Source organism: Sceloporus occidentalis, unplaced genomic scaffold (genome assembly GCF_023333645.1).
Source record: "Sceloporus occidentalis isolate IW3139 unplaced genomic scaffold, rSceOcc1.0.p SCAF_14, whole genome shotgun sequence".
Lineage (NCBI taxonomy): Eukaryota > Metazoa > Chordata > Lepidosauria > Squamata > Phrynosomatidae > Sceloporus > Sceloporus occidentalis.
The window spans coordinates 5790906-5806274 of NW_028316994.1; the positions used below are offsets into that span (position 1 = coordinate 5790906).

General features: G+C 40.6%; 1 protein-coding gene across 1 annotated transcript in view; it reads right to left on the bottom strand.

The window, feature by feature from the left end:
- Window positions 1-1012: 1012 nt before the first annotated feature.
- The window catches only part of LOC149303667 (epidermal growth factor receptor kinase substrate 8-like protein 1), a 31429-nt gene continuing 17072 nt past the window's right edge, over window positions 1013-15369 (bottom strand). Inside the window, exons 14-20 of the mRNA XM_089480798.1 lie at window positions 15055-15083; window positions 8594-8690; window positions 7082-7246; window positions 6245-6344; window positions 4724-4892; window positions 2963-3095; window positions 1013-2543 (exon numbers count right to left, since the gene is read on the bottom strand). Coding sequence (XP_089336924.1) covers window positions 2469-2543; window positions 2963-3095; window positions 4724-4892; window positions 6245-6344; window positions 7082-7246; window positions 8594-8690; window positions 15055-15083 — 768 coding nt within the window. The 3' untranslated portion in view covers window positions 1013-2468. The remainder of the gene's footprint in view (window positions 2544-2962; window positions 3096-4723; window positions 4893-6244; window positions 6345-7081; window positions 7247-8593; window positions 8691-15054; window positions 15084-15369) is intronic.

Below are 15369 nucleotides of genomic sequence, written 5' to 3' on the forward strand. Positions count from 1 at the left end.
GGTGTGACACATTTCAAGATATCTGATCAAACTTGAAAGTATTCAGCTTCTTGCTCAACACTCCTTGAAAGCAGCTGATTCAAGTTCTATTCACTTCCCCCCCTTAAAGCATTCACCTGGAGATGAAAGAGCCAAACTATTAAAATTTGGCTGTGTTTTTATGTATGCAAGTTAAGGGGAAAATAAGGACATTCGTTCAAAAATACTTGTAAGTAAGATCTGCGTTCACTTCCAGTAGAGACTACCATCTTGTGATCCAAGGTGGTATTACTTAAAAGCACCTTGTATTGCAAGTTAGGGGAACATGTGGCCCTCCAAAGTCCAGATGCTGTTATGGGCTGAAACTTCTCAATTCCATTAAATTGTTAGGCATTATGGGAGTCGTACCATAGCAAAGTCTGAGGGCCCCAGTGCCAACTACATGGAATGAAAATGTCAGTGATAGGCAGGCATTCATAAGGGTGGAGACAATATCTTATGAAATGCTTTTTTCACAGGGTGACCAGACGTCCTCTTTTTCTAGGACATATCCTACATTTCAACCTTCTATTCAGGAAGAATTCCGAAATGTTCTCCATTTTGAGCATGACTAAAAAGCCCATTGAGTAACGCCACGTTTGCATTTCCCCTTTGAGAAATTTGTCTACTGAGCAATCTGTGTACAGTACTTGCTGGAAATAGTGAGACAGGATGGATCTTTCTAAAGGAGCAGCAGCAGACAAGATTTTCCCCTAGAGCTCAGGGCTGTTTTGGAGAGGAAAAGGACAGCAAACATGTTAGGCAATGGGCTGCTTGAGGACACAATGGAAATGTTGAAAGGGTTTTTCCCCCTTAATTTCAGCACAATGGGTAAATGAAAGGATTTAATGTATAAATGAAATGATTTAAATGTAGATTCAGTCAAGGGTTTGTTGCTAGCAAAATATAATTTTAAGCATTTGTCTTGCTCAGAGTTCTGTTAAGTATACTGCAAGCCAACAAGGCATTTTAATGAAGACAAATTCATCCCAAAAATACAGTTGAGTATATAATAAAATACAATATACGCAATATAGCTGTAAATAAACCATATGAAAGGAATTTACATTTATATTAGTGGTTTTATCTTTTATTTTGTAATAGCCTACATTTTTCTTCAATGTCCTATGTTTTGCGGTGCCTTGTCCTCCTTTGCAGTTATGACATCTGATCATCCTGTTCTTCCATTATTTCCCATTTTACCCTAAAAGAGGAAACACTGCCCTAAATCTAATTGCTAGCCCACTTAGATGGGATTCATTGAATCAGTTGCTGAATGATAAGTCAACATGTGTGCAAACTCCATCGATATCGATGCATGGGATCAAGCTGGGATTGGCACTTCACTTTAGGCCATTACATACCCAGCAACTGTCCTGATCTGGCAACAAAAGTCCCCCCTTTTCAGCTCTTTTAAAATGTTCCAGTTTCTCTTTTCTCTTCCCACTTTCTACTCTTTTCCTTTCCTTTCTTCAATGGGTGCAAAGTACCAAACTAGGCTGCACTCCATTAGCAGGAAAGGAGAGTGGAATTTTGCTTAGGCAAAAGGCAAACTGCAGCAGACTTTCCTAGTTTTCATATTCTTCTTCATTAACAACCTTTGTCATCTTGACCACACTCTGATGTTACTTGGTCACACATGTATTGGTTTTCATCTATGAAATGTTGGAAGTCATGCCACTGTTCCTGAGATATTTTAAGGTTTTTGTGCCAAGTTCTCCCCTTCTCGCTGCAGCCTCTATTGATCCTTAGTCAGGTAAGGATAGCTGAATAAATTTGGGAAAGAGAACATTCCTGGCCTAAAACAATCATGCATTGCCAACTTTTCTTCATGGGATGAAGAGTCAGAGTCTGGACTACAACCTCTATGATGCAGTGTGCAAAGTAAACATGAGGGGGAAATGACCATTTTAATGCATCTCGATGGCTAATAAAATCATGCCCCACAAACCAAAGAATATGTGCAACAATAGCTAAGCTTAGATTTAAATGAAGAATGGAAAACTGAACTGATGATAAAAAAGGTAACATTTCATATTTTCCTATCTACACACAAGAAACCTAAGTAAACATCATTTTTTTTTCACAAAAGAAGATAAATAAGTGCAACATGACTATTCTGAGTTACAAAGGAAGAGGAAGGTGCCAGTATTTAAAACTTTTCCCATGTGTGTGAGGGAGAGGTCTCGGAAATGCTCATTGACAGCTATTTCAACAGTGGAAATTGAGGGAACCAGGAATACGATTGGAAAAGACCATTTTTTTTTTTTTTGGCAAGTGATCAGAAACATAAATTATGCACGCAACACAAAAACGGTAAATGTTCCTCTAAAAGGTGCATTTTGGGTGCGTGGAAGGAATTTTGATTGTGATGTCTGAATCTAGCACCCAGTAGTTCAGGACTTCTTCAGCAGAGGGCACTCCCTCATCAGAGAAAGAGGATCTCCCCTCTATCCAGTCAATCCTTCCAGTTTCCTTTTTTGTTTCTCCATCACTGCTTCTAGTTCTGATATTTTCCCAGAATCCTTGAAGAAAATGATAAAAGTTAGGAATAGATGCTATTCTGCATTAAATCACTTATCATCCCCATCCTCCTCTCCAGAGTCTTTGCATCTTAGGATGCATCCAGATTCATAAAAAAGACCAGAATTGTGTTCCCATTCATTCTGATTTTATTTTGGAGATTCACACATGCATTGTTTATCCTAGAATATTTTCTGTCAGCTTCTGGTATGATCAGAGGCTTTTTACTATCAGCTCCCCAGGCTGGTTTATTTGAAGCCCCTGTAAATTTGGAAAGAACAGGAAGAAAATAGGAGCTGTACAATCAGTCTTGATGTCCGCTTTAGTTAAAGCATATCAGATGCTTCCCTGAAAGAGATTCTACAAGTCCTGCCTCTTGACAACCATCACCACCCTTCCAACTATTTAGGGAAACTTGTACCTCCAACAGGGCTCTCTGGACAGTAACCTGGCTGTAGACTCGAGCTCCTTCCTCTGGACTGACAGCTCTGAACTCATCCTTCTGCAAGGAGAACAGCTGAGCTCCACTCAGAACTCCAAAGGCATTTACAGTCCTGTAGAGTCAAGGGATGGAGAGTAGATAGGTGCATAGATCATGGAAAGAAATAAAATGTTTCTCTGATTTACATTAATCAAACTCTCAATTCAGTACAGTTATGAAACTGATTTATGTCACATTGACATAGATCTTTAGAAAGAGGGATGGAAGATTTGTTCAGATGAACACCAGTTAGAATCCACAATGGGCAAACAGCAACTAAGCAGATAGTTTGGCATTTCAATGACCACATATCAAAAGCAAGAGCAAGAGCAAGTACATTTCTATACCACTTATCAGTGAGCTAGCACTCCCTAAGCAGTTTACAATGTGTAAACCAATTGCCCCCAGCAAGCTGAGTATTCATTTTACTGAACTGCAAAAGGATGGAAGGGTGGGAGTTGCAATGGTCAATGAAGCAGTAGGACAGCCTTTCCCAACCATTTTGCCCTGGAGGAAACCCTTGAAATTAGCTCGAAGGAAACGCCTACAAAAAATATTATATCTATAGCTCAAAAAGTTTTTTTTTTCAATTATGATCTCTTGCGGAACTCTTTGCAGAACTCTTTTGGAGCCCTAGGGATCCAGGGAACTCTCAGTGAGAAACCCTGTAGCAGGGAGTCACTACAAAAGCCGATCAGGGAGGCATTCACAGTCAATTTTTTGTCCTGAGGAGATGTGGATCGCTGCGCTGATGCATATCGGGATCATTGTTCCTATTACATTTTGAGTTCACAAATCTCTCCGAGTCATTGTGTTATTCACTCATGCCATTGTTTCAGGATAAAAGGAGCCACCTCCATTCCCTTGAATGATGCAAAGCAATCAGAATCGATTCAGAAGTGTACACATATTGCCGAAGGTGCAGATCGATGCGGATCTTTCAGGAAAACTCGAGGGGAAAGCCATCGAATATCCTGGGTTAAGTGGGGTTTTGGGTAGCCCCCCCCCCCCATAAAGTGCATTGAGTGCATTTGGGATGAGTGTGAACACCAAGGAAATAACCCAGATTATTTTTGTAGTGTGAATGGGGTCCAGGAATCTTAATCAGGACAAATCTGCTTTTCCACATCTCAAATTTACATCCACTGAAATGACCTTTAGTAAGCAGATTTATTGTTTTCAGTGGTCAATACTCACTGTAAAAATCTGAAAGACCTGTATAAGCTCACACAGCTCTTTGTAGATTTAGAGTGAGGGTCATGATTTGTACTGCTAGATTTCTTTTCTTCTTCCCTCCTTTTTTCCTTTTTTAATGCTGCAACAGATTAACACAGCTATTCTTATAAATTTAGCTAGCATTAGTCAGGAATGTAGAACCTCATTCCTAAAAATAAAGCAGTGGCAACTCATGAAAAGCTGTATATTACTGAGAGTCAAGGAAGCAGCAGCTGCTTTGTATAGTGGCCAATTGGGAAGTTGCTAATAAAATGATCAGATGCCTGCCAACTAGGAAAAATGAGTAGGTTAAGCTGACATATGCAGTTGTTATGACTGGCCAGCACCCAACATGAAATTTTAATATGTTAATGCCAGTCAATGAAAGAAAGTCAAGTAGCTGTTTTGGTAGATACCAAGGAATATATATACTTGGATGTTTTGCCTACCCACAAACCCTATATAAGATTTTTTTTAAAGACTCACAATGGGTTGAATCCTTTGGCCTCTAGCCAGGTCCGGACTTGAGCAGCATTTGAATCATATCCTAAAGGCACACTGGTATCTGGAGCACGCTGGATGTGAAGATTCTTGCGGCCAGTTGACCCATTGGCCAGCCTCAGGGCAAGCTCCTCATTGACGGTGCTGAAACGCTCTGTCAGGGCAGGAAGTAATATTACACATGGTCCCACTTAGTTGTAAACATTTGCATGGATAGGTAGAAGAATTAAACTTGTTTCCAACACAGTCCAATGTAACCATCTCCAGCAGTAGTTGAACATGTCAGCCATATCCCTTCCAGAGAATCCTGTAGTATACTAATAGAAGGACAGCGATAAACTATATGCTATATACCCTTCCATTTTGCCAAGCCAGCATGGTGTAGTGCTTTGAGTGTTGGACTAAGTACTTTATCACATACGGCTTTTAAACCTCCATAAAAGTTGGAAAACAGTGCCTTTAGCAATACCTATCGCATGACACAATCTCCCTCTTATCACTTTGCCCTCCAAGTGTTGTTAGAGTGCACCTTGTTGCCACAGATGGTGAAAACATATCAATGAGCTCTGAATTGTACTAATGTAGCCTTAGCCCTCAGATGCATAACTTCCTTGCACAGCAGTTCTGGGACTGGGCAGTTACATGGTGTCAGTGTCCCCTTCTCTCCTCTCTCCCCTCTCCTCTTTGCTATTCCAGAACCGCCTAGGTGTTTTTTTAAAATTTTCTTATTTGTTAAATCATATTAGCATAATTTTGGAATAGCATAAAACATACACACACAAACAAACAAAAGATACACTGGGTAGCATACAGGGGAGGAAGACAGGTTTAAAGACAAGGGTGGAAGAGACTGTGTAGGACCAGCAACAGCTTGGTCATGCTATTGAAGAGGCATGTGATAGGGAGTGCTCCCAAACTGACATGTATACATTTCCTTTCATCAATGTGATCAGAGCGAGAACAAGTATAATAAAATTCTAGGACTCTGGGAGGCCAGGGTTGTAACCTTCATTCGGCCATGAAAACCCACAGGGTGACTTTGGACAGTGTCACACTCTTTCAGCCTCAGGGGATGGCAGTGGCAAACCCTCTCTGAACAAATCTTGCCATGAAAGCACTGTGATAGGTTCATTTGAGGCTCACCATAAGACAGAAATGACTTGAAGACACATAACATCCATTTTAGTTTTGTTCTACCAACCGTTTCTAAAATCAAATGTAAAGTGCTTTGTTGTAGAGGCAGAATTTGAGACTCCCCAAGGAAGAACAGACGTTTTATTGCAGTAGTGTGAACAGCAACATGACCTCTCCCCATTTCAATAGTTTTATTGAATGGATTGGGCCAGAAGCCAACCTGTTTCCTTGCAGTGCTTCAAGTCAGTGGAACAAACTAAGAAGTCTCCTGCTCTGTTTCACCCAAATGGCTTGGATCAATTGTCAGGCAAAAGAACGAAGTTGCCTCCTTATAGAATTCTCTACTTCCTCTGCAAGGAAAAGGGGTCTTACCTCGCTCGTTCAGGTCCATGCTAAGCCTCTCTGTGCTGGCCCAGTTCCTGCCATTGGAGTACAAACCTTTGGTCTTTGGTGGCGGCTGGGGTGGAGCTTTCTATGAAGAGAGGGGAATAAGCAAAATCAATAGTTTGACCTCTCCTTTTGTTTCTTGTGGGTCACAAGGTCACATATTACATCACTGATGCCTCTATCTGCTCAGACCTTCCAGAAAGGCTGGGTTTTAACATGGAATCCCTTCAACCGTTTGGTTCCTACAGGACTTCTTAGGCCATTGTTTTGTGTTTGTTCCATTTCCATCATCTGTAAATTTGAATGTACAACCTATGTAGGTGGGGTAATTATAGGTATTTACCTTCATTGGCTGACCCTAAATTCTAGTGATTTTTTTAAAAAAATAAAGCTTATTATTCCTTCTTCAATATTTGTCACTTTAGAAATGTCTAAACAGCCAATCTCTTTAGCTCCCTTTTCTAAACTTGTCTAGTTTCATACTGCCTCCCTTGTTGGTGCTGATGGTTAACTTGTTTTCCTACTGTATTTGTTATGGAGTGAAAAATTCATTTTACACCTATGTAGCTGATGCTCAGCCATGAAACCAACTGGGTGACCTGAGGCAAGTCCAATGCTCTCAGACTCAGAGGAAGGCAATAGCAAACCTTTTCTGAACAAATCTTGTCAAGAAAAGCTCCATGATAGGTTCGCCTTAGGGTTGCCATAAGTCAGAAATGACTTGAAGGCACACAACATACACAAACAAATAATTCATTAAAAAATAGCATTGACAGAAATAGAAACAAGCAAAAATGCCTCAACTGCTGAGGTCCAGCTCACCTTGCTTATCACAGGACTAATTCCATTGATCTGGGCATCTTTTTTGTGGTTCTGGACATTGGACTCCTCCTCAATCAGAACTGAACTAAGAATATTATAGGGGACATAGCCAATTTGTCCATAGCGGTTCTGAACTTTCCACCATTTCTTGGTGTCTTCCAAAACCTATCAGCAAATGAAAAAGCAATGTTGACTGTTAAGCAGAAATGAAGTTCCACCCAGCTCTCATATTCAGGGGTAGCCACTGACCATGCAGCAAAATACAACAAAATATATAATTCAACAGGTTTCCTGGATTGAAAATGAAGCTGTTCAGTGCCAGGTCAGTAAATGAAAAAAATCTCTCTTGCTCCAGGACCTGATCCTGGATTAGAATGGTGACCTGGCTTGCATACCAGAGCCCTGGCTTGATGATTGAAGAGGCATAGTGGCAGTGGTCTGTTGGGATTCCCTTTCCCTCTCCAGGTGCCCTGTCACACAGTCTGCTGGGTTCAAGGATTTTGAAGATGGATGGCAGGCCAGCATTGTTATAGTGGTGTGAGCATTGGACTATGACTCTGGAGGCCAAGGTTTGAATCTATAAATGTAAACCCACTAGATGACCTAGAGCAATTCACACTCTCTCAGCCTCAGAGGATGGCAATGGCAAGCCTCACCTCTGAAGAAACTTGCCAAGCAATGATACTTAGGGTCACCATAAGTCAGAAACAACTTGAAGGCACACAACCACAACAATAATGGTGGGGCAGAGAAGAGATTTTGTCCACTACCCAACAATCTCCCTTCCTGAGCTGGCTGAACTGGTCTTGATGGTGGTGTTGGATCGCTCCTTGCTTGTTGTCCTGGGGGGCTTCAACATCCATGCCAAGACCGACCTTTCAGGAGCAGCTCAAGACTTCATGATCTCCATGATAATATCTGATGCCAGCCATCTTGCAAGACACTCATGCTGGGTGGAATGATGGTGATCTGGGTGTGGAGGAACTTTCCATAGTTCTTTGTTATAGACAGATCTGATGGGATTCAGATTCATGAGGACATAGAGCCTCTGTAGGAGTGGGAGTGGAGCAATTAAGATGGTGTGCCACAGGAGGTCTATGGATTCCTGATGCCTCTTGGAGAGGTTCCTGTTGCTTTCACAGGCAATCCAGTCAAAGCCCTGGCTGAACACTGGAAAAGGGAAATGCTGGGAAGGACAAGATTCTGCCCCATTCTCCCTGTTGAGGTAACTGACTGTAAACTACATTTACACATCGAGCTCAGTTTGCAGCAACTAAAATAAGCTAGAGGGAGGAAAGTGGGAGGAGGAGAGAGAAACTGGGACATTTTAAAAGAAGTTGAAAAAGTGGGAAAACAAAGGATTACTTGGGCAAATTGGAGGGTATGTGATTCTCAAATGCAGTCATCTACTATGTGATAATGTCCAGCAGCATCTCTATAAATGATCACCCACCCCACTTCATGCTATTGACAAGTGATAGGCACTACAGGTGTCCTCAAACACCAACTCACCTCTAATGTGTCTCCCTGAAGCACCGACAGCTCATTATTGTTTCTGGCTGTGAAGTTATGGGTGCAAGTTACCACTTTGCTGTCTGGATGTCTGTGTCTGTAAAGAGAGAAGGGATGGAGAGCATACTGAATTATAAGTGGGGCAACATATGCTTTTATGGATTCTCTAGAACATTAGTAAAGGTTAAAACTGCAGTTGGAGATGTACAGTTCCAGGATTCAACTGTAAGATGCAACAATTACTGTGCATAAGGCTATGTCTGTTTCAGCACACTTGTACATTTAATTTAATTTCACTTTTCTCCTTCACTGATCCTGAAATAAGATTTCTCCTGGCAGTGCATGCTTATGTTTATGACCTTTCTACAGAGCTAATCTAGGGCTTGGTTTAATCTAGGGCTGGAGTATTTAGCTCATGATTCAGACAGATAAATCCATTCTAACTGACAAAATAAGATTTTTCTGATTAACTGGGCTGTTAAATTTTTTACACATTATTTTTAGATAAAGTGTCTTGTAAAAAATTGCAGCTGTCAAATATCATCCTAAAGGTAAATGAATAAATGAATTCACTGGCAATTCTAGACTAAATGGGAAATCAACCTAAGATCTCTTTAATTAGATAATAGCTTCTATTTAATCAACTAGTCATTTAGCTGATTAATCACTGAGGGCTAGTTGGACTGAAAATGGTAGCTTATTCATTTTATTTCTTGCACAGTATTTTAGTTTGGTTAAATTAGTACATCAGGAAATGAAAAAGAAATAATTAAGCACAGCTAATGTTTAATATTCATTAAATTGTAAGTATCTTACAGTTCCTTCAGTATCTCAGAAACACTGGGATTTGGCAATATGCTGAAATTTTTGCAACACTTGAAATTCAAACATTGACCAAAAAGTCAGATGGATAACCAATTAAAAATATTTGAATATTTTGCAATGTTTTAGATCCATTTTACTGAAGAAACACTAAATTTGTAGAATTCTACAAAAGCACATACAATCACCCAATTTTGATGTGTTTTCCTGATTAAAAATGTGGTGGGGGAAGACTATGAAGAATTGAAGTGTTTGACATCCATCAGTAGTTCAGGTTAGCACACAACCCAATTAAATGGAGACAATAATGAAAATTCATGGTTGCACAAATTTTGAACAGAAAAAAAAACAACACCCAATGATACTGAAGGAAGAGTAAGAGAATGGCCAGAAAAGGGGGGGGGGGGGGAGATATTAGTCTACACCAGTTGTCCTTTTGATACAGCATTTCCTTCCAGAGAATCTTCTCCTTTGTGTCCCTTTTCCCAGCTGGAAGTTTATGGAGCTCACAACTTGCCAAGGATTCAGAGAAAGACAGGAGATGAGGAAGGAAAGGAAGGAAAGTCATCCAGTCCCCCCACCCAGGCCTACCTTAGCTGGCTGCCTAGTGTCCCCCTCTCGGCTCTCTTCTGGGCGCCATCTTTAAACCGCTGTCCTCTTGTTTTCATCCTGTTATATTTCCTTTCTTTTCCCGTCACCACAAGCACCTGATCTGCACCACTTGCTGTTCTCATTCTGTGACACCTCCAGTCATGTCTGCTTCCCTTTCTGTCCCTCTCCCAAAAGCAAAAGCTGATCTCCCTGCTCCACTCCATCAGTTTCTCCTATAGTCTTTCCCCAGTAAAACTAAGAGGTCCATCTCCTGTCCTCTTCCCTACATTATTAGCCCTAACAAGTTCCATTGCCTTTCAAGATAACCCTAGCCCTACTGCTCTGATACATTCCCATTGTCTTAGAAAACCTAGGCCTCCTGATTTTTTTCTTCCCATGGGTACAACTGGATGTCCTTTGTGGTTAGTTAGCTTTCTGCCAAGTCTGCGCCTCTTCAAAGGTATCTAAGGGATGAAAAGTTCATCATGCCCTCTTGAGCTGTTACTGGGAATGGTGTTTTGTTCTTTTAGCCACTCAGCTGTTTGACATTAAGAATGCACTGTATGTGCTCCATTGCAACACAACCACCTTAGGGTGTTTAGCTGTTACTTAGGTGTGCTTTCCTCTATAGCTATTCTCAAATTGATATAAATGTTTCTGCCAGGGCTTTTGTTGGGCCAAGCTATTGGCCAAACTATTAGTGATGCACAGATGCCTTTTGGGAAGCAACAAGTGGGCTATATTTCTATAAGTTTTGCACAACCATTAAAACAGTGTAGGACCTAAAGAGTCTGTCTTTTTATTTCTTCCTCACTTTTACTGTTCAGTGAGTCAACTGGGGAGAGATGAACATAAAAAAGCCTACTTAGATTGTAAGCCCGAGGGCAGGGAATTGTCAAATTAAATGTTTATAAGACACTCTGGGAGACTGTGTGGCTGAAGGATGGGGTAAAAAGCTCTAAATAAATATGTACAGTGGGCTCTTGGTATCCACTGGGGTTTGGTTCCAGGACCTCCTGTGGATACCAAAATCTGTGGATGCTCAAGTTCCATTATATACAACGGCATAGTGAAATGGTGTCCTTCTATAAGATAGCAAAATCAAGGTTTGCTTTTTGGAATTTATATCTTTTTGGAATATTTTCAAGCCATGGATGTTTCAATCTGTGGATAAGGAATCAGTAGATATGGAAAGCAAACTGTAATCTATTATCCCTGTCTAGGAAATATGAAAAAAATCTGTGATCCTTCTTCGTAATATTTACTTGAGGAACCTCAATGCATTGTGGGATACATGTCTGTTGGGCAATTATGAAATTATGACAACTTTGACTTAGTTGGGTGGCTCCGCATATGTGCCACTGCACTCAGAATAAAGTGCAAATTCTTATGCAGTTTATTCAAAGCTGAATGCTAAAAATCCTGTAAAGGCCTGGCTGTATGCTACCTTCATTGTGTGAGAAGAGCTTCCCCAATAGCAGGCAAACAAAACTGGAAGGGATTGGAAAGGAAGTGCACTGCACACACATCAAAGAGGCTATTAGGTACTATTCTTTTCTGTACCAACTCAACCATGAAACTATTTGGGTAACTTTGGGCAAGTCACATGCTCTCAACTTCAGGGGAAGGCAATGGCAAACCTCCTCTGAACCAATCTTGCCAAGAAAACCCCATGATAAGTTCACCTTAGGGTTTCACCATAACTTGGAAACAACTTGAACAACAATCACCACAACAACTTCTCTTTTTCCCTCTCTGTGACTTTAGGGGAAGGGACAACAAAAATTAGCTGATGAAAAGAGAAAGAAGGGGCTTCCTTGTTTGTTGTGTGTACACCTGCAGAACTCTCTCAGGTAGCAAATGTAATGTGTAGCCAAGACTCTACAAGAATTCTTTGCACTTTTATAGAACTGTAATTGCCAGGGATATATTGCAGAAGCCATAAGATTAGACTTTAGCATGTTTGTATTTTTAGCATAGATGTGGCTCAACCCATATTCTTTAAGATATCTGGAAGTGGACAGCCACGGTCTTACATGTTATTGAAACATGTGCCTGTTATGTAAACATCACACCATAAATACTTGTAGAAATCTACCCTATTTAAATGGAGAGGTGACTAGCCTAGATTGTTTTAGTGACATGTAGGAATCTGAATCAGTCTCTGTCTTCTGTATCTAGTCAGACATACCTCAAATCCAGAATATCTAGTTCAGCTAGAAAAGAGACATCTGGTTTTGATTTATTTAAAGAAACTATGAAAAAACATATTCCTTCTTTGGCATAACATCAGTAGTCAGTCACTTCCTCATGTTGGGTGTGCATACCTTTTGTTGGACTGATGATTTTAAAGCTTTGATTAAATCATTGTGGGCACATCTGTACTGCACAATTTGAAAAAGTGGTTTCATAGTCATTTCCTTTCTTTAGAGAATGCTGGGAACTACAATTGTTGTTGCTGGAAATATACCAAGTCTAGAAAGCTTATGCTATAACCTCTTTCATACAGTCAGTCTCAAAGGTGCCAAAAGATTCCTTTGCATACTGATATTCCAGAGTAACATAGCTATGTCTATGAATTGTTTTTGTGTGCCTTCTAGTAATTTCTGACTTATGGTACCCTAAGTCGAACCTATTACAGGATTTTCTTGGCAGAATTTCTTCAGAGGGATGTTGCCCTTGTCTTCTTCCAAGGCTGAGAGAGTGTGATTTGTCCAAGGTCACCCAGCAGGTTTCCATGGCCAACTGGGGATTTGAACCCTGGTCCTAGTCCAGCACTCAAACCACATCACCATGCTGGCTCTTGGGAAATGTAGTTAGAGATCACTAAAAATTCTCAGAATCTCTTCCCGCTACAATTTTCAAGTTTATGTGGGGTGAAGCCCATGATCATTTGGTCTTTCACCCTGATAAAGGATAGCAGGAAGGAGAAAGCTACTCAACTGGAGAATGCTATAGGAAATTAAATACATATTAATAGTCTTGGAACCCATATGCCTGATTATTTTATTTCAGCCTGCACTTATTTTTGATTTTGTCAAAGATGAGGCGTAGTGGAATGCTACAGAATGGCGAATTTACAGGAGCATGCAGTAAATGAGGGATATCAGAACGCTATGGAAGCTACATCTCAAATCACCTCCCTGGTCACTGGATTTGAATCTGCCCTTCAATTTAAATGGCTTATTTAAAAAGCGTGTATGTGGAGGAGTATTATCCCCAACAGTAAAGAGGACTAAGACTATGCTTTTTAAAAACTGGTACATATGGAAGATTTCATTTGGATTTTTGTAGCAACTGCCTGATCAGTTCAGATGTCCTCATTTATACATGATGTGTGATGGTGGCTAGACAGACTCCTTGCCTATAGCAGCTATAAATCCAGATATAGGGCAATAATTTTAAATTAATTTATTGCATTATTATAAATTAATAATTTTAAATTCTTGTTCCCATCAGAAGGCTGCTAAACACCTATCCTAGGTACTCATCCTCCCACCCAACCCAGCAACTTGCAACTTAGTCTACAAACCACCACCCTTCCCTAGCTAAACCCCTGGTTACTACCTCACTATTTAGCCCGTATTGCTGGTTCCCTGCTCACCACCTGACCCACCTAAACACAGTGCAGAAAGACAGAGAGAAAAAGAAAACTGATTTAAGGGGATGAAAAAAAGCATTGCAGAATTTATTAAGGCTCCCCAGGAACAAATGCCCCATAATTGTTCTCTGTCCAGAGAAGACACCTCCATACCTTTAACATCACTCAAAATTTGCAGGTTGACCCAAACCACACAACCTCCTCCAGATTTCCCATTATAAGCCTGTCAATATTACAGCCTTCATGATGATTACAATCCCTCTCTGATCCAGGGAATGGCTTAGGCGCACATGATGAAGATTTGGTGAATGAGCATCTGGGTTGGAAATTCTGTGTAATTCAGGCTTTGTTAAGGGGAGCTGTTGTAGTTTAGTGACGAGAATTGATTTTTGATTGTGCCTGTGGGGTTATGGGTACTAGCCACACCATTCCCCTTCCTAGACGCCAGAGTGAAGGCTGACATATTTTAAAGAGGAGAGACCACAGTTCTGTGCCAGACTACATGTTCTGCATGGAGAAAATCCAAGCTACTGCTATCTCCATTGTTTCTATGCATCAGGGCTAGGAAAGGTCATACACCTCAACATCCTAAAAGCGTCAGATCCTGTTTGATCTTGGATGCTAAGCAGGGTCAGTCCTGGTTAGTACTTAGATAGGAGACTGGCAGGAAAATCCAGGTGCTGTAGGCTATAATTCAGAGGAAAGAATAGGCAAAACCACCTCTGAGTATTCCTTGCCTTAAAAAACCCTATGAAATTCATGGGGTCACCATAAGTCAAAAGGCAGCTTGAAGGCATGTACATACACACACATACACAGAGGAAAGGTCCCTTTTGGCCTGAGATTTTGGAGAGTCTCTACCATTTGCAGAGGAAAAAATACTGAGTAAAAATGACCAAAAGTTCAGTTCAGTATATATTTAGCTTTATATCACCACACACCCTCTCGCTGTTGTGATGGGTTCCTTGGGTTCTAAAAATATATAGCTGACTTAACTGTCCCCTGGCCTTGTACAGGTATCTTCTGTTATGAAACCCTGTTTTTAAACTTTTAGCCTTCCAGGTATGTTTGGGGACTGGAATGGAAAAGTTTGGAGCATAGGCAGTTTAAAGAAAAACAGAAAAGGCCTTAGGAAAGGTTGATGTTTTGTGGCCTCTCACATATTAGGGCAGAAAAATAGGCATCGTCTATTAAATTCTGGTTTTTAAAAAAAAAACATTTTCATGAACAGAAAAATATAACAGACAACATCGGCTCCTGGCCTTACCCATCCCATCCTGTGCTTCAGGATCCTCATCTCACCTCCCGATCATCTTCCCCTCTTTGCTTCCCAGATCCTTCCAACCCTCTGTTCCAAAGTTCATTCATCTCCCAAGTCATTTTAAGTTCAATACTTTCTTAACTGCCTATCAAGTGTCTGAAGGCCTGAAACTTGGAAGGGACTTACCCATTGGCTGCAATTTTGGCAGCTGATTGCTGTAAAAGAGGAGAGAAAGAAGAAAAGAGAAGCAGTGAACTATCAGGACATGACAGTCATCACAATTAGCCCAACATCCCTGCTAAAGGAAGTCGCCTTCCCAATTACCACTTTCAACTTATTAGCCCCAAGTCATAGGGTCCTTTCACACCACACAGTTATAGCTATATGATTTCATTTTAATTGATGTGGCTCCATTGTGTGTAATCCAGAATTTGTAGTTTAGGGAGAGGTGTTTAGAATTCTCAGTCAGAAAACTCTAGAGCATCACCAAACTACAAATTC